General features: G+C 32.3%; 6 protein-coding genes across 6 annotated transcripts; 2 read left to right on the top strand and 4 right to left on the bottom strand.

The window, feature by feature from the left end:
• Nucleotides 1-317: 317 nt before the first annotated feature.
• Nucleotides 318-7016, top strand: cubi_02652 (uncharacterized protein; the record flags this gene model as incomplete). Its single annotated transcript, XM_029019663.1, has 1 exon — nucleotides 318-7016. One exon carries the CDS (start codon nucleotides 318-320, stop codon nucleotides 7014-7016), a length of 6699 nt encoding a protein of 2232 aa, XP_028874783.1.
• A 250-nt stretch (nucleotides 7017-7266) lies between these two features.
• Nucleotides 7267-9327, bottom strand: cubi_02651 (serine threonine-protein kinase A; the record flags this gene model as incomplete). The annotated part of the gene is made up of 1 exon (XM_029019662.1): nucleotides 7267-9327. The coding sequence occupies one exon, from the start codon at nucleotides 9325-9327 to the stop codon at nucleotides 7267-7269; it is 2061 nt and encodes a 686-aa protein (XP_028874782.1).
• Nucleotides 9328-9934: 607 nt separating this feature from the next.
• On the bottom strand, nucleotides 9935-11788 carry cubi_02650 (uncharacterized protein; the record flags this gene model as incomplete). Its single annotated transcript, XM_029019661.1, has 1 exon — nucleotides 9935-11788. The coding sequence occupies one exon, from the start codon at nucleotides 11786-11788 to the stop codon at nucleotides 9935-9937; it is 1854 nt and encodes a 617-aa protein (XP_028874781.1).
• A 275-nt stretch (nucleotides 11789-12063) lies between these two features.
• Nucleotides 12064-14046, bottom strand: cubi_02649 (cysteine-rich protein with zinc finger domain; the record flags this gene model as incomplete). The annotated part of the gene is made up of 1 exon (XM_029019660.1): nucleotides 12064-14046. The coding sequence occupies one exon, from the start codon at nucleotides 14044-14046 to the stop codon at nucleotides 12064-12066; it is 1983 nt and encodes a 660-aa protein (XP_028874780.1).
• A 216-nt stretch (nucleotides 14047-14262) lies between these two features.
• Nucleotides 14263-18252, bottom strand: cubi_02648 (uncharacterized protein; the record flags this gene model as incomplete). The annotated part of the gene is made up of 1 exon (XM_029019659.1): nucleotides 14263-18252. One exon carries the CDS (start codon nucleotides 18250-18252, stop codon nucleotides 14263-14265), a length of 3990 nt encoding a protein of 1329 aa, XP_028874779.1.
• An 842-nt stretch (nucleotides 18253-19094) lies between these two features.
• Nucleotides 19095-21302, top strand: cubi_02647 (uncharacterized protein; the record flags this gene model as incomplete). The annotated part of the gene is made up of 1 exon (XM_029019658.1): nucleotides 19095-21302. The coding sequence occupies one exon, from the start codon at nucleotides 19095-19097 to the stop codon at nucleotides 21300-21302; it is 2208 nt and encodes a 735-aa protein (XP_028874778.1).
• Between the last annotated feature and the right edge of the window lie 451 nt (nucleotides 21303-21753).

Raw genomic sequence — 21753 nt, 5'->3', positions numbered from 1 at the left:
AAAAAAAGGTAATTTTTCTTTCAGTAAAATAATTTCCGCGTAAAAAAAGGCAGGAAGAAAAATATAACAATTATTAAAAAAAGGGGGAAAGTTAGGCGGAAAAAGAGTTCATCATATTCCTAGACGGTCAAACAAAAGGCAATTGGAGTAAATTAAAATTAGAATTCCAATCAGTAGGATTTCTAGAAGATAGAAAAAACAGTAGGTCTGTCAAAATTGTTGGATCGTGTTATGTTTGAAATAGGAATTGAAAATTAATAGGAAAATTTTTGTCTTGGCAAGAGTTTTCTTAAGCTAAAGGCGAGATCCTTAGGGATATGGAACAAGAATCAAGGAACTCTCACGAAGGAGGGTTAGACACTAACGAAGCTACTAATGAGACTTTTGAGAGCTTAAAAGAGTCTGGCCCTCAAGACGTAGATGTCTTTGATACTAATGAGGTCGATAGGGAGACGTTTATTGAAAATAAAGATAACTTAGTGGGGAGTATCGGCAGGAATGAATTCGAGGACACTCAGAATAACCCCACTAAGATTCTGAGTTCCAGTGTCAAACTAGCAGACAATTCTCGGGCACAAAGACCAAAGAAGAAGAAGCGTCGTCAGCAGGGATCTGTGACAGGAGGAGGGTCTTTGCAAGCTTTGTTACATGCTGGCACATCTGATGATCACTTTTCCCAGAGCGATTCTTCTGCAGTATCAGAAGAGTCCAGGAGTGAGAAACGAACCCGAAAGAGGAAGTCTTTTGGCTCAAAAAGTCAAAAGAAGAATCGTGAAAAGTACAGGATGTACATTCATGATGAGGCTGAAGAAGATGAAGATGGGGAAGAAAACACAAGAGAAGGTAGCCACGAACGTCCTAGTCGTAGGAAAAGAGACTCTCGCTCATCATCAGAGGACGATGAGGAGGAGGATGATGAAGAAGGGTATGACGAATTGAAAGATTTTATTGCTGATGAGGTTGAAGAAGATGGCATAGACGATAGTTTGGTGTATAGAGGTCCCCATATTTTGTCTCAATCAGCTGTACAAGGAGAAAAGAATCTTCTGGCCCCAAATGAGAGATCTGATATGGATCATGAAAGTTCAGAAGATGACGATGATGACGAGATTCTTCGGGGAGGTCTAGAAGAGGATGATTTAGCTTTAATTGAGGAAAACACTGGAATACGTCTCAACAAAGATTCCCAAAAACACCGTTTAAAGAAGGTTTCTGAAACTCTTGATTCCCAAAAGACGTTGGTTGGTAAGAATATTGGAGATTTGGAGGATCTTCTTTTCAATAATGGTGATGATGGAGTTTATCAGGAGGAAGACCCGTTACATAGACCTAGGGATTTAGATCCTGCCCCTGGAATTGATTCTGAGGATTCTCAAGACTCTGATGACTGGATGGTAGATGATTTGGATGAAAGAGGCCTTCGAGGTGATGAGTTTAACATTATTCAGTCAGTTTTTGGAGATTATGATACAGTTATGGATATCCTTATGAACAAGGTTTCAAAAGTTAAAGACATAACAGAAAGTTCTATAATTGACTCTGAAACTGTGAATAATCCCAAATTTACTAAAACATCTGAAGAATTTGAAACCGAAAAGACTATAGTAGGTGGGGATCACGAAATAGATATGGTGGATGATATAGATGAGGAACTTTTTGGTGAGAGTCCTGAGAAAGAAGAGGGAGAGGTAGAGAACATTCAAGATAGAATGAAGAAAACTACTCTCCAAACTTTGCATAGTATTTCCGAACCAGCTGAATTAGAGGGGCAATTTCTTACTGACTTTGATGGTGAAGTTAAATACGTTGACATCCCTGAAAGACTTTATTTATTATACGGAACCCGCTGGAAGTCACTAAAAGAAAGGAAGATTGGTAAGGAAGAGTTACAACAAGAGGCAATATGGATTTCTAGGAAGTTCCTACAGACTTACCCAGAACTTTTTAAAGAGGAATTGTTAAGGAGATCTCACAATCTTGAGTTTAAGACATCTTTTCCATATGTCTCAAATGGTGGTGTGTTACAATTAGTTTCTAATGCAGTTTTCTCAGTTCTGGATTGGCTTCTAAATGAAAGGTTGGATATACCATATATCTCTTTACACAAAATGCATTTAATCCAGCCTCCTCTTAATGATTTTCTTCTCGGAAAGATAGTTTTTTTGGATTCTATATACTATAAGCTTAAGCTATCAATTGAAAGTTTTCAACAGAAACTTTTAGCCGTTCGTGAAAAAAAGTCTGTCTCAGATATATTTAGACTTACTGAGTCCCGTGAACTTCCTGAAGATCATATAATCCAGGCATTCCTTTCTGTATCTGGCTTACAAGAAACCCTAAAGTCTAGTTACTACTTTGATTCATCCAGAGACATTGATAATATTCGACTTTATTTCATGTATCACATAGATACACCCAGATTCAGACAAATAGAAGAAATTACTATTGGAGACCCATCAAACACTTCCAAAGGAACAGAAATTGGCCAAAACAGTCAAAGAAATTTAAACAGAAAACATAGGAAGAACTATATGATCGAGTTTTTTGAATATATTGAAGTAAATGAGCTCTTTAATGTTTGGAGTCCCTACATTGTTTCTCCTTATGTGTTGTCTCTATACTTGAAGAGTTTTACATCTCCACAATTTCATTGTTCGACACCAACAGGAGGTATTCCAGGACTTCCAAATACATTTAGTCTCCTACCTCCTGGAGGCCCTGTTTTAGAGAACTCCAAGACAGCTCTTTATAAATGGTTGGACAAGTTAGTGAGACAAGATAATCCAATGTTTTCAACCAGCGAAAAGGTTTTGGAATCAGTCATCATGTACGAAGCCAGACGTCTTGCAAGTTTTCCAGCAATTCGAGCCAAGACATTTGAGTATTTTCTTTCTAATGCTTGCATAACTACAGTGACAACAATCAAGGGAGAGAAGACATTGAGCCCAAATGGAGTCTTTTGGCTTGCAAAGAGACTCTTTAGAAAACCTGTCAACACACTCTTACCTGGGACTTATCTTCCACTAAATGATGACACTGGCTCAGATTCCCAAAACAACAATTCCAATATGTTGTTTGATGGATGTTTATGTTCTGAAGTACTGGAACTTGAGAGACGCGGATTGATTGAACTTATAGTTCATCCTCTATGTATAGATGATCCCGCTCCTTGGAGAGGATCAGATGGAGAGGCAAAAATTAAGGAGCGTTTCCTACATGAAGTTGGTCTTCTTGATTCTGGAATAGAGTCAAACATGTCTAATTCTCTTCAGAAAGGATCTCTACCAACTCCAATTTTAAACAGATTTGATCAAGAATTTAGAATGTATGTCAATAGTGATAATATTGATAACAGAATTGTTAGGAATATACTAGACGAACTGAAGTATGGGTATGTTAGTATTTCAGGCTCTATTTGGAGTAAGCTTGTTCAAATTCCTATTTTACATAGACTAATTGAGAAGGAGCTTTTTCCAAGTTTCAGAACTGAAGTAATTAATTACCTCAAAATGAGATCCCAAGAATATATTGCCGAACTTTGCTCACTAAATCTTCAGAAAAGACTTAGAGTCCTTCCTCCAAAGCACCCAGAAAGAGATGAATCAGTAGCTGAAGGTCAAAGAACTAAGTCTGGAGAAAATAATAAGGGGGATAGATCCAAGGAAGATAACCAATATGATTCTGAAGAAGACGATTTCGATAATTATTCTGGTAATAATATTGATAGTGATGATGATAACTTTCTTTCAAAAAGATCTAAAAATTCAAAATGGAGAGGAACTTCTGGGGATGATTTTAACATAATTAGAGAAGAATACAACACAAATTGGGGACTCAATGTAATATCATGTGTGGTTGAAAAAGCTCAAAATGGGTTTAAAGTTTGTGTAGTTTCTTTGGATATATTTGGAGAACTTAGAGACTTTTTGGTTTTGGACCATTTGTTAGGTAATGTATCTTTTAGAAATTCTAAATATAATGACAAGAATAACGAGAGAGACGCCCTAGGCTCTTTGGAATCTCAACGTTTTGACGAGGATATGGAGAATTTAACCCGGTTCGCAAAGATGTACTATCCACACTATGTTTGTGTGGGGATTTCAGATAGAAAGAGCTTGGAACTAGCAGGTTTGTGGAATAATATTCTTAAGAAAGTCAAAAAGAAAGATCAGAAATTCACTCCTGGATTTTTATTTGTTTCTATGGATGTCTCACGGGCCTTAGTACGTAGATCAGTCACAGATCAAAGAACTTCAGGAGCTCAAAAACCAAAAGGTCTACAATCGGAGTATCCAATGTATGTAAATCTTGCAGTTTCTGTAGGAAGACTTGTTCAGAATCCTTTGGCTGAACAGTTGCAGCTTTGGGAAGATTCAGGTAATGAAATTGAGAGTGAGTTAAGTACAAATACCCTTGGTTTGGATAATGATATTGTACTTGGAAGCTCCTCATCATCAACGGGAGCAAAGGATTGGTTTAACCCTATTACATGCTTGAGATTGCATAGGCTTCAGGATGTTGTAGATCCCAAAATGCTACAATTCCATCTGTTACTAGCTATTCGTTCAGTTGTTGGTAACTTAGGTGTCCAGATAAATAGGATGAAGGGTCATTCCCACTTACAGTCTCCACTCAAGTTTGTTAGTGGTTTAGGTCCTAGGAAGGCTAAGTCTTTGGTATCATATCTTGATTCCCATCCAGGTCCGATTTCCACTAGAAGCCAATTAAAACAAGATGATCATTATTCTGAGACAAAACAGCGAAAAGGGGCCGGTAACAATGATTTCTATGAATATGATTTCCGAGAAGGTGAAGAAAATCAGGCTGGTTGTCTCACAAAGAATGTTTACTTAAATGCTCAAGTATTTCTTAGAGTTGATGAAGATAGTTATAATGAAAAGGAATATAACAAGAATTTAAATATATTCGATATAAGTAGACTAAGTGATGAGGAAGACAAGGAGTTGGTTTTAACCATTCTCGGTAATATTCGTGATCAAGTCTCCGAAGAGACTGTATCTGGAGGCAGGCAAAAGTCGAAGGAAAAGGATGAAACATTACTTTGGACTTGGATCTCAAAAAGAAGTTCCAAGCTTGAGACTCTTGATCTTGAAGCTTATGCAAAGCTTATGTATGAAAACCAAGACAGACCAAGATTACTTCCTTATCTTAACAGAATGCTTAGAGAACTCAAAAAACCTTATGATTGTTCATTTGTATCAAGGGAATTTAGGGGAGTTGAGAAATCTAGACAACTCAGAGAATCTTTAGAGATTTCTAGAGAAGATCTATTTATTGGTTGTGAGATTACATGTAGAATTACAGCGGTTTTAAGCAATGCTAGGGGACCTTCCAGATGTCCAATTTCTCTTTGGTTTGACCAGTACAATATGAAGGTTATACTTGAAGATTTTGAATCTTTGTGGGTAGAGCTTCTGGACGAGTTCCCTAACTTACAGTCAGCTTCTTTTGACTCTTTGTTCAAGGTGAATACCCCTTTACAAGCCATTGTCACCAATATAGATTTTTCACAACACTGCTTATTTGTCTCTATGTCTCAAAGTAAAGTATGCAACATACTAAATTACCTAATTGATGGAGTATGGAGACAACAACAGTACCGTCTTGATATGATAGATAAACACAGACATGAAAGTAGTTCTGTAGGATCTCAGTCTCAAGGTGGACAAGTAAATAGTAATTTAGACACATCTTCCATTTCTATGGCCAATATGGCAATTCAGGAGTACCGAAAAAATGACTTTAACTTATTGCAGGACGATCTTTCTGCCTTAATTTGGACTGATATTCGTCATTTTGCTTTTATATTGTTCAAAAAGAATTTGAATGTGTTATCTACAAGTTCAGGACTGAATTTAAGTTCTGGCCTAGGTAAGAATGGTAATGGATCAGGAGACAGGCTTTGGGAGAGAGACGGAAGAGGAGATGGGAAGTATCATGGAACAGTATTACGTACAATTCATCATCCAAACTTCAGGAGTTGGTCTCACGAACAAATCGTTGAGCATATGAAAGTGGAAACAATACCTCTAGGAGAGGTTATAATTAAATCTTCAACTAAATATATAGATAAGCTGAATATGTATATTAAAGTTTGTGAGAATCCTTTTATGTTTAAGGTTATTAACATAGATGAATTTGATCAAAGGCTTCCTGGAGAGCTTGGAAGAAGACTTAGAATAGATGACTCAGATTTTAATGATATTGATCAAATCCTGATTCAGTATGTACATCCTTTAAAAGTTCATCTCTCTAGTGTATTTACCCATCCCAAGTACAGATCTAATATGGAATATCAGAATTTAGTTACTGAGCTCTTAGTAGAATCCTCAAATAGTGGTAACTCTATTGTATGGGGTATCACAGCAGATAAGCAGATTCCTTGTAGATTTCATTTAATTTCTGTTCCTCCAAATTCTAGAGTAGGCTCAAGTGGGGCCAGAATCCACTTTGAAGATGGAATTTATGTTAATCATAAGGGTTTCCAACTTTGGAGGAAATCTGAGAATACTTTAAGAAAGTTACTGAATTGGTGGAAAACTGATGGGTTCTTTAAGAGATCCAAACACTTAGAGGATTATAAGAGATATAAAGAATATATGGTGAGACAAAAGCAAGGAAAGACAAGTTCAGAGAATGACTTTGGGTCAAGAAAGTTTGGAGCTTCTCACCATAATACCTATCATCATAGTTCTGGTGGAGCTGGTTTTGGGAATGTAGGTGGAACTGGACACCAGAGCCAGCATTCAGGGAATTACTCACACTCTAGACATCACGCCGTTGAAAGCTTTAGCAGTCAGGCTGGTGGAAGCCACAGCAAAGCTGGTGGAGGAGCTCCTCAATATGGTTCTCATTTTCACTCTGGAGGATTCAGAAAATCTTTTCATGGGTATCCTCCTCAAATGGAGGGTGGTTCTGCTCATCATTACCCACCTCCAATTCCCGAACCTTATGAATCTGGCTTCCCAAGTAATTATAGATACTCAAGAAGATAACTCTCATAACTTATGATGGGGAAGAAAGGTGAGATTTAATTATTCGAGATCGCAAATTAGAGTTTGTAGATATTACTTTTTATTACTTCTATCGTATTAGATACAAATTAAACAAACTAGAAAGGATTTAATGTTAGTATTTTTATTTTTGAAAACTTTTAATATATTCTTAAATTCTATACTCCTATTAGGTGATCTAATTTAGTCCAGATAGATGTTTACTTAAACTTGTTTTAGAGATCTTTGGGACTTAGTAGTGGTTTTGAGAGAGGTAGTGATTCCTTCTCACTTGTGACGGTTGCTGTTGGCAGTAGTATATAGGAGGCTGGCTGACATACCTATTGGGTGTATTTTCCCTTTTGAACATGGATTTGTTATTTTGATCTCGGGGAAATACTCCTCCCATTTGTATAACTGGAGGTATGTATATATCCTGGGAAGAAACAAATCCTTGAGGCTGAGTTATTTTTCCGTATGGTTGATTTCTTTCAAATTTAGGGTTAAAGGGAATCTGTAGATTTGTTTTATGATGACTTTTAGGGTTATTTTCAATGGGATTTTGTTGAGTGATTTTTTGCAAGTACTTTGGTTCAAAGTTGTCTCTAGGTGGGGGCTGTCTGATTACGGAAAGATCTCTCCTTAAAGGAACTTCTACCCTATTTAGGTTTGACACATGGGGCTGATAATGATAGTAACTCGTTTCCAAACCGAGGTTTTGCTGCTTAAAACGTTCAGATTGAACAGAAACAGCTTTAGTTCCAACTCCCTCTGGCATTCCAGGTCCGACTCCAGCCATGCCTGGTACAAAGCCGACTCCTATTTCTCCAGGTCTGTTAAAAATAGTCTTCTGAGAGATATTGTTGGCGTGAAGAACAGGACTTTTTTCGGAGCCATAGTTGTAGTATAAATTAGTTGGTATCTCAGTTACCATTCTTTTAATTTGAGTTTCTGGCTTTGACTTCTCCTTCTCAGAAGCTTTCCTGGGGGTAGGAACTGCAACAAGAGGAAGAGCAGTAAATGTTAGGGAACTCTGTATTTTGGGAGAAGATATCTCTTGTTTTGCAGTCCTAGGAGTGGATTTTAGCTGGAGATCATGCCTTCTGAAAGGAGTAATGGGAGTTGGAGGGGTAAGATTGGCATCAGCCAAGAAAGGATGGTTAAGAGCTTGGATTGGAGAGGCTCTTTCAGTGGAGTTTTTTCTTAAAAGCCAACAACAAAGATGCCAAGCATCCGAAGGAAAGCGACTAGGCTTTGCCTCCTTGGAAATTTCTCTGATTGAGTTCAACATTGAAATCACCTGTGAGGTACTTCCATCGCATTCCATAGATGAGTTAATAGGGACAAAAGGTACATTTCCCATATAAAGCTCATAAATCAAGATTCCAACGCTCCAGGAATCCACCTTTGACGTTTGTCTCTCACCTTTAAGGATTTCTGGAGCCATATAACAGAAGGTCCCTGCCATTGAAGTACATCTCCTACATAGATCTCCACACCATCCAAAATCTCCAAGCTTAACTCTTCCATCACAAGAAATCAAAATATTCTCAGGCTTAACATCTCTATGTATTATATTCATCTCATGAAGGTAATTGATAGCTTTCAATATTTGGGTTAAATAGCTCACCACTTCATTTCTTGTAAACAGTATCGAGTCTTCTTCTTTAATATCGTAACTCTCGTCACTTGGAATGTATCTGTTTCGTCTTGCTCCTGCCCTAATTACACGGTTCTTCTTTTTTCTATGAATAATATTAAATAAATTGGTATCTACATACTCCAAAATCATAAACACATATCCATTTTGTTCCAAACACTTATATAACTGAACTATATTGGGATGAAAACACTGAGATTGAAGTTGGATTTCCCTTCTTAATTGTCCTGTTAGTCCCCTACAGGTAAAATGTTCTACACTCATCACTTTTAATGCATATATGTTTCCACTTCTCTTACTTCTAATCTTAAATACACTAGAATATGCCCCTCTTCCTAATACTCCTTCTATTCCGTCATAAATCTCAAAATGCCTCTGTAATTCATCTGGAACTGAATGTAACTTTGAAAGCAACGGCCCTGAGTCACCATAGAATGTACTGGATGTTATTTGTTTCCATTTTCCTTTTGAATCTATAGAATCCAGCGCAAGCTTAGGAACTCCTTTAGACTTCAACACTGCTCCCTCTCGTCTGTTCAATTCGTTTTCCTTTCTTGAACCCTCAATCCTCCCAAACTTATCATATCTCGGTTCTTCTTTCTTGACTAAACCCTGTCTATACCTATAACTATCATAGTTGTATTCCTCCCTCATGATTCCTCATACTTGCACATTTATTTGTCTGCATGCCCCATTTCCCCACAGTACGCGCCAAAAGGTTACCATTTCCCTCTCGTAATTACGTGTCTATGCTTAAGAATTTAAATAGAAATTGCAAATTGGCATTTACTTGAAAAGCCGAAACTAAAACTTTAAAACATAACTTTTAATATTTTTTACCAATACTTTACCTCTCAGGTAGAAATGATACACATATTATCTATATTTACTGGAACTTTGAATTTCCAACTTCCTCTTTAAATACATTCATATTTGCATGCACATGCAACTAAATAATATATACAAAATATACACGTAATATAAATAAATAATTAAATCAATAATAAATATATTTATATATATATGTTTATGTAATCCACCTTAATACACCTAATTTTACAAATTTTTCATTGAATCTGATTTCTTTCAAGCTAATTCTTGCTTTTTTTTCGTCTAAAAATTTATAATTATCTATGATGTTATTTTGTTTAATCATTTTTCCTACACTTAGTTATCCATATATAATACTATTGCATTTTAAATTCACAATAATATGGATTCTTAAAGCCTATTCAATTTTCTCAACAAATTTTATATAAATTTATTTAGAGGTAAAAGTTCTATGGTGATTTATAGATGATGGTTTCACACTTTTTTTAAAAATAGTGTCTGAATTGAAAATCTGAACGGGACAGTAACTTTGATATCCATTCATTCTATTATAATTATTTTCAGCATAGCTAATATTTCTAGCAATATTTTCAGAATTGATAGTTTGCTTTAAATAACATAATTCTGATCTTAATTGGTTAATCTCCTGCATCAAATTAGAATTAGGATTAGAATTAGGACTAACACCTGAAACACCTATTTGATGCATATAAATACCTTTGTTATTTGGTTGTAAGGTGTTCTTTATTAATCTATTCCCACCTTCTATTATTCCATTATTATAAATTCTTTTATTCCCCATATTTAAATTCTTTATTGAAAATTGAGAGGGATTCATTGTATTATATGATGATATACTGTTCTTATTTATACTACCAAAATGAACTAAAGAAGGTGATAAATTTTTACTTGTATTAGTATTGTTTTTTTGATCTAAAGTATCAATAAATTCCCCTTTATTTACATTATTTACATTATTATTCAAAAATCCTTTACCAAAATCTACCATATTAGCATAATTTATTATACTAGAGTTGTTTAATAGTATCTGATCTTTTGTTGAAATTCCAGGTGATGCTAATAATATTGGAATTTGATTTTTTAATTGGTTTTTTGTTGAATAATGAAACATAATTCTTGAAATCTCCTCAATTAAAAATTTTAAAGTAATTCTTGGAATGATTTGAATTTTGCTATTTCCCATATCTACTATATTTGCAAAATTATACCTAATTATGGTTTGAACACAATATGAAAATAGTCCCCTATATATTATTGATAATCCTATCCCATTATTTGAACATACTTTAATTTCTTGTGAAACTTGTTTTGGAGAAGAGCAAGATCCTAATATTATCACAGAAAGTCTTTTTTTTTTCTGAGATACTTTCTTAGGTTGAATATCTACTAATTTTACATGATCATTATGTAATTGTGGCATTGTTGATATTCTATGATGATTAAATCCTGCATTTTCATAAATATTAGAATACTCTTCTCCTTTTGTGTAATTTGATAAAAACAAATATGAGTAGTTACAATCCAAAAAACATGTCAAATTGCCTTTATTATTTGAATTTGATTCCGATATTATTCTATCAAACTCTGAAAAGCTAATATAATCATTTTCATTTAAATCTTTATTTATAGTTTGATATAAATCTGAATCATCTTTTCTTCCTTTTGAAATAACAAAAAATGGAACTTTTTTATCTGATTCATTATTATCATCAATTTTCTTTTCATCTTTTTCAATTAACTCATTATCATTTTTATTAGAATTTGAAAAATCCTGTTTATCTTTTAAAATGATAACTGGACCACAATAAACAAATACTAGATCATAAAAAGTATTTGGGAAGTTCATTCCATAATCCAAACCATTTCTAATACCATTCCCAAGATTATCTCCAATTACTCCATATATATTAGAAAATTCGGCATAATAATTTTGGTTCACTGGATTTTCTTCCATAGATATTAACCATTGAAATCCTTCTTTGAGAGATTTTTTTGATAATCTTACTATTTGTACTACTGCTCCATTAATCCTGTTCAATGCCAAAGATATAAAATTCCCGTATAACATTTCGGATATCTCACTTAAAAGAATTCTAATTTCTTTAAACTGATATATATTTGAAAGGAGTATTGCATATTCTATCACATCATTAGTACATCCTTTAAAATCCTCCGATTCTCCTGAAACTAACAGGGCTCTTTTATTCACTTTCATTCTTCCTGATATTTCTTCTCCATCTCCAAAAGAATGAAATGAATTCATGTTTGATACTTTTTTTTGATAATTCCACATCCAAAATGAAGTCCCGATCTTTAGTAAATTCTCTTTAAGCTTTTTTTTTTCTTTTTTTTTTAATATGGAGATTAATATGAAGGAAAAAAACTTTAAATAATTAAAATGATTTATATATTAATATTAATAAATTATTTCCATCCAATGCATTTTTGCATAATTTTCAAATCCAAAATGGCACCATGAGGGGAAATTTGGATATTTATAGACATATTTAGATTGAATTTAAGTAATATATTTATATTTTACTCTTTCAAACATAAAATTGAATCTTTAGAATTTTTATTTTGATACTGACAATGAATACATTTTGAAAGGTGTTTTCTCCAATTTACTGCAATCTTGGCCATTTCTTTTACAATACTTTGAAGATTCGTCTCATTTGAATACATTGTAACTTCTTGTGAAAATATCTCATAAGCTATTTCTGTTAATTGTCTGACTGAAAAATAATCATATCTACCAAATTGATAAACCATATCATATTCTCTCATTATTCTTCTTTTTATTGATTCTTTATATTGGCATTTAATTTTGTAATTATTTACTGGAATTTGAATATTATGATTATCTCTTTCCTTATCATCAAAATCTTTCAAAACTAATAATGATGATAAATATGATTTTAAATATACTAATTGTTTAATATATTTATTAGATTCCCATATTTCAGCTGTTAATGAATTAATCTTAATCAATGGTATATTCTCAAGACTTTTTAATTTTTCTTTAGACTTAAATGACACTGGAACAGGAGTCAAATTTCCATATTTTGCAAGAAGACCTGGCAGAATTGAACATGTATTTGGTCCAAAACAATGATCACAATAAAAATAACCAGTAAAACAACAGAAATTTAGTTTAGATTCTTCATCAAATTCCAGTCTGCTTTCACAATGATTTGTAAAACACTTGTAATTCTGTAATTCTAATATTAGCCTTTCTTCTTGTTTGTTTAATGGAATATGATAATAATAAAGATACCTTTCTCTTGTGTCATCAATATCATTTCTCATTAATTTTAACTCATAATTAATCTTGAAATAAGATAAGTCAGTTTTTTTACCTAATAACAAATGATTATCAATATTTTCAGTATTCTCTCTTTCAATATATGCATTAAAAAAATCATTCTGTGTACTATTTATGTTCATATTGTCTTTTTTATCTTCTATTTCAAGTATTTTCTTCTTATTATTATCGTAGTTTCCCTGATTTTCATTATTATCTAAACCAATTTCTCCAGAGACTGGAGAATAATCAAATATTGGACCCCACATATTCCCCAATAATTCTTCAATATCTTGAATATTCCCTTCATTATATACAACAGTGCGATCATCATCAGCAAACATATCATGATTTAAATCACAATTTGAATTGTAATCTGTGATAATTGTTGCATTGGAATTTAATATACTTGATTTTGAAATAAAATTTCTATCATCATAGATATTATAATCATTAAGACTAAAATTTTGTTCGAATTCTTGTCTTAGCAAAATATTTAATGAAGATTTTGAATCAAATTCTATATCACTTAGATTTGGATTATTTCTAACAAACTTTTTATCATTATCCTCACGGTGAAATTTTTTATGATTTATATTCCCAAAATTTTCATTAATAAACGATATTTCTGTTTGATCATTACCAAAATTGTTCCATCTTAATGATAATTTTGCAAAATGAGTCATCCAATTACTAGGAATATGAAAATTTTTGATTCTCAGACAATTCTCAAAACTACTGATTATAAAAATGAATTCTTTCAAAAACTCATTATACCTCAAAATACTTGCATGATGATAATACATTGTTATTCTCTGATTCCATTTTGATAAAGGATTTTTGATAGATTCAAGAAATCCAGTAAATACTTTATTCATTAAAAGAAATGATAAAAAACACATATCATCAACTTTTCCTAATTCATTTAGCTCTGGAAATATTTTTACAAAATGATACAAAGAACCATAATCATACTCATATATTTCTTGTGTTTTTTCCAGATGGTTTATCCCTATCAATATTCCATGTAAAACACATATCCTTACAATTTCAATCAAATCTCGTAAATGGGAATATTTCTCCAGAATTCCTCCATTATTAAACACTTTAAAAGTGTTTTCTTTTAGTGTATCAAGATAATGAATACTCAATTTAGCAATTTCCCATGTCTTTTCATCAATGAAACCATGAAATTCTGCCAAATAAATATCGTCCATTAAGTTATAAATTCTTTATATCTTTTATATAAACAAACAAAATCTTTCCAAAAGTAATTCCCTTCTTCAAACGTAAGTTTATAATTTGATAATGTTAAAGCTGATTATTATTATTGTAATTTTGATTTATATTAATAACAATTTGTGAGCATTAACATGGTAATTTATAGCTTGGCGCATTATTGCATAATCTATATATTTGCATTATTATATTAATTACGAAAAAGTGACTGATCCAAACTCTGTTGAGTCCAAACTACTCAAAGTACTGGATGCTGGGAGTTTAAGGAATTCAAATACTGGAACTAGCCAATATGGTATACCATGAGGAGTGTTGATTGCTTTAACATGTAATTTTTCTTCATTCTTTTCTTCATTTCCAATCAAATTCATCATTGGAAGCCATGATTTGGCTGGAACAAACCCATAACAAACAGACTCAGTGATCCTATTGTTTCCAATAATTACTTGTTTAGGAGTCTTGATAATTGCTAATAAGTGGTTTTCTTGATTTTTCAATTCAAATACACACTGACCCATAATTACATCGATTTTGATATTTTCAACATAATTTGGGATATTTATAATGGTATTTAGTTGTATATCAATTCCTCTAGGAGGAAGTATTAAGCGAATCTTTTGAATTTGAATAGATTCTACTTTGAAAAATGAACTAATATTTGATTCAGATTCATTTGTTTCCAGAATCTTCATTTTTCTCTTACACTCTGGAATTCCTAAGTTTGCTGTTAGTACAATGTTATCAAGTTTCAATATTCCAATAGATGATATTAATGCAATATCAATTGTGCTCTTGATTACCATATTGCTTATTTTCTCGTTGATTAATTTGGGTAGATTGAGTAAAGAATATAAAGTATTTGTGAATTGATTACTTTCATCATAAAACTTTAAGTTGGAATTTTCAAAGTTGAATTTCATATCCAAATTCTCCGTCTTTCTTTTATTATTGGAACTAAGATTATTATTATCCATATTTAAATTTTGGAAATTCTGCATATGCTCAAATTCTATAATATTTCGATTACTGGTTCTTTCATAAATATTTAGCCTATAATTAATGGATAAAACACTCATATATAGCTCCTTTGAAATAATATTTGGAACTTTTAAGTCAAAAACTCCTCCAATCGGTAGTTCTAAGTCATTTTCCCTTTTTCCCATAAATAATTGAAATACAATGTTTGATAAATCTATGTTCTTTTCCTTTAACTTGTCATTTATTGCTTTTTTAATTTCGATTCTATCTGAATCAACACTATTTTCAAATTCTATATCATTATTAAAAATTGATTGTACTCTACATAAACTTTCTTTAATCAGATTCGAGTTACTTTCCATACCTTTATCGATGTACTTTTGAATGTTAAGTTGAGTAAAATCATCAAAAATAGTTACAGGTATTTCAATTTTCTGACCATTTAATAATTTACCCATCCATCCCTTCCTTTTCTTATTGTTAATTTGATCACTTTCACCGATTGGAGGAAATTTTCCATCTTTTATCCAAGATCTAAATTCTTCTTCTGATAAATATTTAGGATAATTGAAATACTTTTTACAGTTTTCTTTCCCATCTCCATTTGTCTTGAACTCTAAACCAAAGCTTTTACCTTGAATTTCAGATTTTTCCCCTGTTATTATTGACTTGATAAAATGAGTAAGAGAATGGTTGATTTCAAGGGTATTTGGATCATTTTCTGGTTTGATTACTCCAAGTAATTCAAGGGTTGAATTTTTTTCAACCCTAAAATTGTTTGTGCCTATAAATCCTATATTAGAGTTATCAAAACTAATTAGAATTCCAAGAGGTCCAATATCCAGCTTATCCAGGCCTAATTTTGATAAAGTATCTGAATAATTAATTATTACTTTTGTTATCCAACTATTATTGAACCCTTCTCCCAAGATTTTGACACTGTTAGCATCAATCAAACTCGTAATATTTTTGACACTAAAAGCTTCAATGGTACCTTCTGAGTCATCTTCATCTTCTTTATAGTAATCATCAAAGTTATAATTATCGTCATCTGTTGAAGCATTGTCAGTACCAGTAAGTTGAATTTTGTTCTTACTACTTAATAAATTTCTTTTCAGATTTATCCCATTAAAGTCAGATTCTCCAAAAAAACTGGTAATTTTTGCATCGATCTTGGAGTCTACTACTTTCAACTTTCTATAATTAAAAAGTATACTTTCCAGCCACCTGTTTTTAATATCTTGCTGTACTTTGTCAGTATTTATTTTTAGATTCATATCAAATTCTTGAGTGTTATAACATGCATTAAATTTCAGAGGCTCATTTATTTCATCTAATTTCTTTGTTTGGCACTTATTGACGTGCTGAGCTTCTTGCTGATACTCATTCTTTTCTGTAAAGGATTCATATTTTGGTTGCATTCTTGGTACTCGTCTTTGTAATTGAGAGTTAGCACTATTGTTTTCAATCATACTGATAATCGTGGAACTATCTCTGTTAGACTCTTTTAAACTTCTAAATGATGAGATACGATCTTTCTCTTTGATCTCGTTCAGATCCAATGTTATATCACCATAATAGTTACTTTGATCAGTTAGTTGCGAGTTAATTACCATTGATTTCAAACTTATTGGGAAACTATCACCTAATGGATTAATATATCCGACTTTAAGATTAGCAAGAATGTTAAGATCTTCTGAATTTTGTAGAATTTGAATATGGGAGACATTAATAAATTGAATCAACCTATCCATTAAATCCACTTTAGTTTTTCCTGGTTTTAGTTTGTTAAATTCATATTCGACTATACTCTTAAATGTAGATAATGGTATTTTCATCTCAAAATCGTTAAACACATCACTAAAAGCTTCACTTCCGGAAGAGTCTCCTTTAATAGTTACAGTTTCCTTGGTGATGTCATTGTTTTGAATGATCTCTTTGATTAAATCTTTATGTCCATTGTTGAGTTTCTCAGGGAAGTCCAAAGAAACGCTCCAAATGTTATTACCCGATTTTAAGTTCGCATCATACCAAGTAATTTGAGTAATAAGTTCATTTCTATATAATACGTTGAACCTTAAGTTACCAATATTCTCCATGTGAAGCTTTGGGAAAAATAAACTCTTTTCGCTCTTTTTTTCTGAATCATTGCCAAGAAACTTTTCAAAATCAAGCTCAAATTCGAGATTTACTCTCATCCCACCCATTTTGTGAGAGCTAACCCAAATTTTGTGCATTTTGAATCCATTGTTGTGCAAAAATGAAGGAATTTCTGAAGAAACTTGGTCATTTCTTTCCTTCCTGTTGTGCGAATCATCATCAGATCTCCCAGAAAATCCATAAACTGAGGAGTAGCTCATCTCTTTATCCACATTTAAATTATTTAGCAAAATTCCAAAAATCCGAATGGACATTAACCCTTTTCCATAAAAAGTAATCTTCTCATCCAAAACTTCGTCCTTGTGGTTAAAATTTAAATTAGATGTCATGTAATTGATCAAATTATTAACTGAATCTTTATTTTTTATTGTGAACCTCCCTCTTGCTTTAAAGGTTCCATCTTTTTTGGCTGAAATCTGTGAGATATATAAATCACCTAACACTCCCTTCTCTTCTCCTTTTATTCCATAACTTATCTGCATCAATGAATGTATAAACTGAGTCTTGTATTTTGGTGTCTTTTCTAAAGCCAAAACTGACTCCACCTCAAATGAAGTCTTTCCATTCTGTCTGCTTATCTGAAAAATATCAATTTCCTTAATTTCCATTTTCGACTTCCTTATTTGTATTTCAGCAATTTTTGGAAGCAACATTAAGAATAAAATACCAAATAATGCCAAAAGCATAAAACAACCTCCCAAAATGGTAATACATATACGGTAAACTTGATATTTATTTGTCTTACAACAACCTGACATCTTTTTCTGAGCATTCTGCCCTTTACTGAACCTCATCTTACCTTCTTTCTCCATTAAACTAAGCTTCTCCTTATATAACTTTATGCGGCCATCAAAGAAATGCTCTCTTCTTGAGTTCCTCAAAATTGTAATAATAGAAGATTCTGTCCCCCTTGTACAAATTGTATTATCATCACTAATTACCTGGTTTGCAGATACTTCCCTATTATTTAAATCTATTTCTTCACTGTTTTCACTCTTAGAAGCTTTAATTTCTACCTCTCGTTTTTTTTTCACAAAATCTGTCATAATTTACACAATCATGTTATTCACTTTCCTATTTCTTTATTCTAATGCCTATATTATTAATATTGCTTTCTCTAAACTGTAAATAAACAATCTTAAATTAATCTCAGTATTTTTAAAAAACTCACTTTCCTACACCTTTCCTTATTTTTTTGGTATTTTTGCTTTTCAGGATTTTCTATTTTTTTGTTTTATTTTTTTATTTAAAAAAACGATTCTGAGTGCATGCATTCATGTATACATGCGAACGCATGCATGCCAAAAATGACGTGGAAATTTTCCGGAATTCTGTGGGGGTAAATTCTAAAAATTATACAAACCTGAAATTGACATATAATATAAATTCTAACTTATCTATGCAGTCCCAAAATTTTTTTCTTTTTTTTCTTGTGTATTTTTGAAGTTATCAATAGTTTTCTATGTGGACAGTTTTACAATAAAGAGGAAACATACAAAACGCCAACTTGAAGCATTAAGAAAGAGGGATTTCGAAACATTAGTTACATATTCAGCGGTTTATGAAGTATTTATAAAATGCATCACCAACAAAAAGTTATAAATGGAGTCATGATACAATTTTTTCCAAAGCTGAAGCAAAATGTGCAACTCAACAGAGAAATTTGCAAAAATTTGTAAGGCCAAAATTATAAGACAGCGGAAACAAAAGGGGGCATATCAATAAATATAGGGTACAAAGGAGTTTTGCAGGAGATTTAGTATTCAGATTAATCCATGAATACTGAATATAGTCAGTTAAGTTAACCTTGATAATAATTGAAGATTTAACATTTTTTTGTTGGGGAACCTTGGGAAACTCAGAAAGTTAGGGTAAAGAAGCTATCATCATGGAAACTAATAACAATGCTGAAGAAAATAAGGATGTAATTACCACAGTGAGAACTCCATCTGTTTCTACAGTTTCTCATCCATCAGGAAGATACTTTGATGCAAGGTCATGGGAAGAAAATAGAGATGTAATCTCTCTAAGAATTCAATCTCCAGCCAGTGAACTATATCTAGATGAAGAATTTAGTCCCAATACCATCATTGGGTCTCCAAATAGTATTGTGGATATTAAGACTCCACAGATTGTTGGGAACAATAAAAATGAAATACAAGGGGAAGAGATGACAGAAAATGATGCTTATTTCAAAAACCAACCTAATGAAAACATAGAATCCAACAGTCGTACGAGGAGGTCAATTTTCTCTTCTAATAGATTGTTCTATGTAGTATTCACAGTACTTATTGGATTTATTTTTATTATTGGAATATTGGGAGCTTTCTTTTATTTAGGTAAGGGTCAAGGTTGGAATGAAGTATTACTTAAAGGTTTAGAATTTAATGTGGAGGATATATTCGTGGACTTTGGGACAGATAAAGGCTTAGAAAAGATGGATATGTCTTTAATGCTTAATATAAATGCTCCTCAAAAGGAAGGTATTCAAATCAAGAATGCGAAGATGGTGTTGCCATTAGAAAATACACAAATTGAGTGGAATTCCATTCCAATTGCAAAAATTAGTAGTCCGCGTTCATTGGACATTTTCCAATCAGATAAGCTGAATTTAATGGTACATACAAGTTCAAATGCCACGCATATGGTAGGTATTAGCGGAATTATACATGATATAATCACAAAAGGATATACAGAAATCATTGTAAAGACACAGATGGTCTTCCCAGGGCAACAAGACAATGAGGAAAACCAATTCATGTCGAGAAAATTCACGATCTCAATGCCACTGAAAGAACTTATTACAAATATACAACTTTCCGATATTTCTTTTGACAGAGAAGTTGGTCATAACTCCAATATTATGTTCAATTCCAAAGTTTCATATGATTATAGAGGAAGAATCTTCGTAAATAACCTAGGAAAAATTTTCCTAGGAGTATTTCATGGAAACAATTATCTTGGGATTGTTAAAATTGATGATTCTGATATATTAATAGGAGGAAAATCGGAAATGAATCTTAAAGGTACCTTAAATATGCATAATCTGATCAAAGATGAAGCAATTCTAAAGAGCCTGAGGCCTTCTTTAGATTTTGGAGAAAATACAAGCCACCATATACCTATTAGAAGCTTTGATCTAGACATACATGGAGTGGGGAGTTCATCTTCATTAATGGATTCTGCTGTTAGATCAACAAAAACCACCTTAAACTTAGCAGTATTGCCCCCCCCTCCTTTGAGGCAAATCCCTATCCCAAGTATTTCTGTTGAATCTATTGTTATCACACCTCAGCTAATGGTTCAGATTAAAGGAAAACTAAGAACAACTTTCTATGGTTATTTAATTAGCAACAATAAGACTCCAAAAATGGAAGCTCTTAGCATTAAAGGAATTCTTGTAGATGGAGGGCAATTCACTATCACATCTTCAGATCAGAATCACGGAATTCCCCACCAAATTGGATCATCAATTTCACATTTCCCAGAGATAACCCCTTCACAAGATAAAGAAATTCCAATTCCAGGAGCTAATAATGGTTTAGATGGATCTCCAAATGTCGGAAATGATCTTTATAATGAAGTTCCTTATAACACTCTTACAATATCTCCATATACAGATAATTTAGAAATTCCAATCAATTTTGAACTTCTATTCGACGACTTTTCTAAGGCGTCACTTCTGAATAATAACAAAAGTTTAATCAAAGCTGCTGAGCTCCAAATATTATCTAGTTGGTCTTTTTTTACTGGTCAGCACACAGAACTTAAGAATATTAATCAATCCAATATTGAACTGCAAATGTTTAGTTTTCTACCAAAAATTCTCGAATTCAATGTTAAAGATGGCATCTTCCAAGCACAAATTACTCTCCAGTTAATACACTTAGAAGATTCCGATCATGATGAAACTTCATACAATGGTCCAATTAAAGTTACTTGGTTCTGCAATAGGGAATTTGGAGCCGAGTTTCTACTTAGTAGTGTGGTAGTCAATCAAATTGCTGCAAATTACATATTAAATTCAAATCAATTGATTCCCAACTACTGTACTCTGGAAAACTCCAAACTCAAGGTAGAGATCTTTTCGAAATAACTGAGTGTCTATAAAACAAGCTTATTACTAATATACACTTTTTAGAATAAGTTAAACTAAGCTAACACAAGAATTTACAATGGATAAAAATATAAAAATCTATTTATCATAAGTTACAACCAATATCAAATATAAAATTATGAAGCTAGGATTTACGTATTTTAAGTTTATAATCATCTTTTTTTCATATTAATTCATTTTTTTTCACCTTTTTAAATAGTACTATTTAACTTTTCCCCACATTTCCCGCCAAGTATGCTACATTTTTTTTTCTTTTGTATACCGGACTAAGGGTACCAGAAGTACTCAAAATTTTTTTTTATCAGGAGGGGTTTTAGAAACATTCATTTTAAGATTTCAAAAGGAAAAAATGATTATTTGCCACTTTTGAGGGATTTTTTTATAGAAAAACTTAAACATTTTGATTTCTAGAGGCCAATTAGGAAGAATA

The sequence above is a fragment of the Cryptosporidium ubiquitum genome (assembly GCF_001865345.1).
Source record: "Cryptosporidium ubiquitum isolate 39726 chromosome Unknown contig_13, whole genome shotgun sequence".
In the NCBI taxonomy this organism is placed as follows: domain Eukaryota; phylum Apicomplexa; class Conoidasida; order Eucoccidiorida; family Cryptosporidiidae; genus Cryptosporidium; species Cryptosporidium ubiquitum.
The sequence above is the reverse complement of the archived record's forward strand: the minus strand, read 5'-3'. Positions and strand labels throughout refer to the sequence as shown.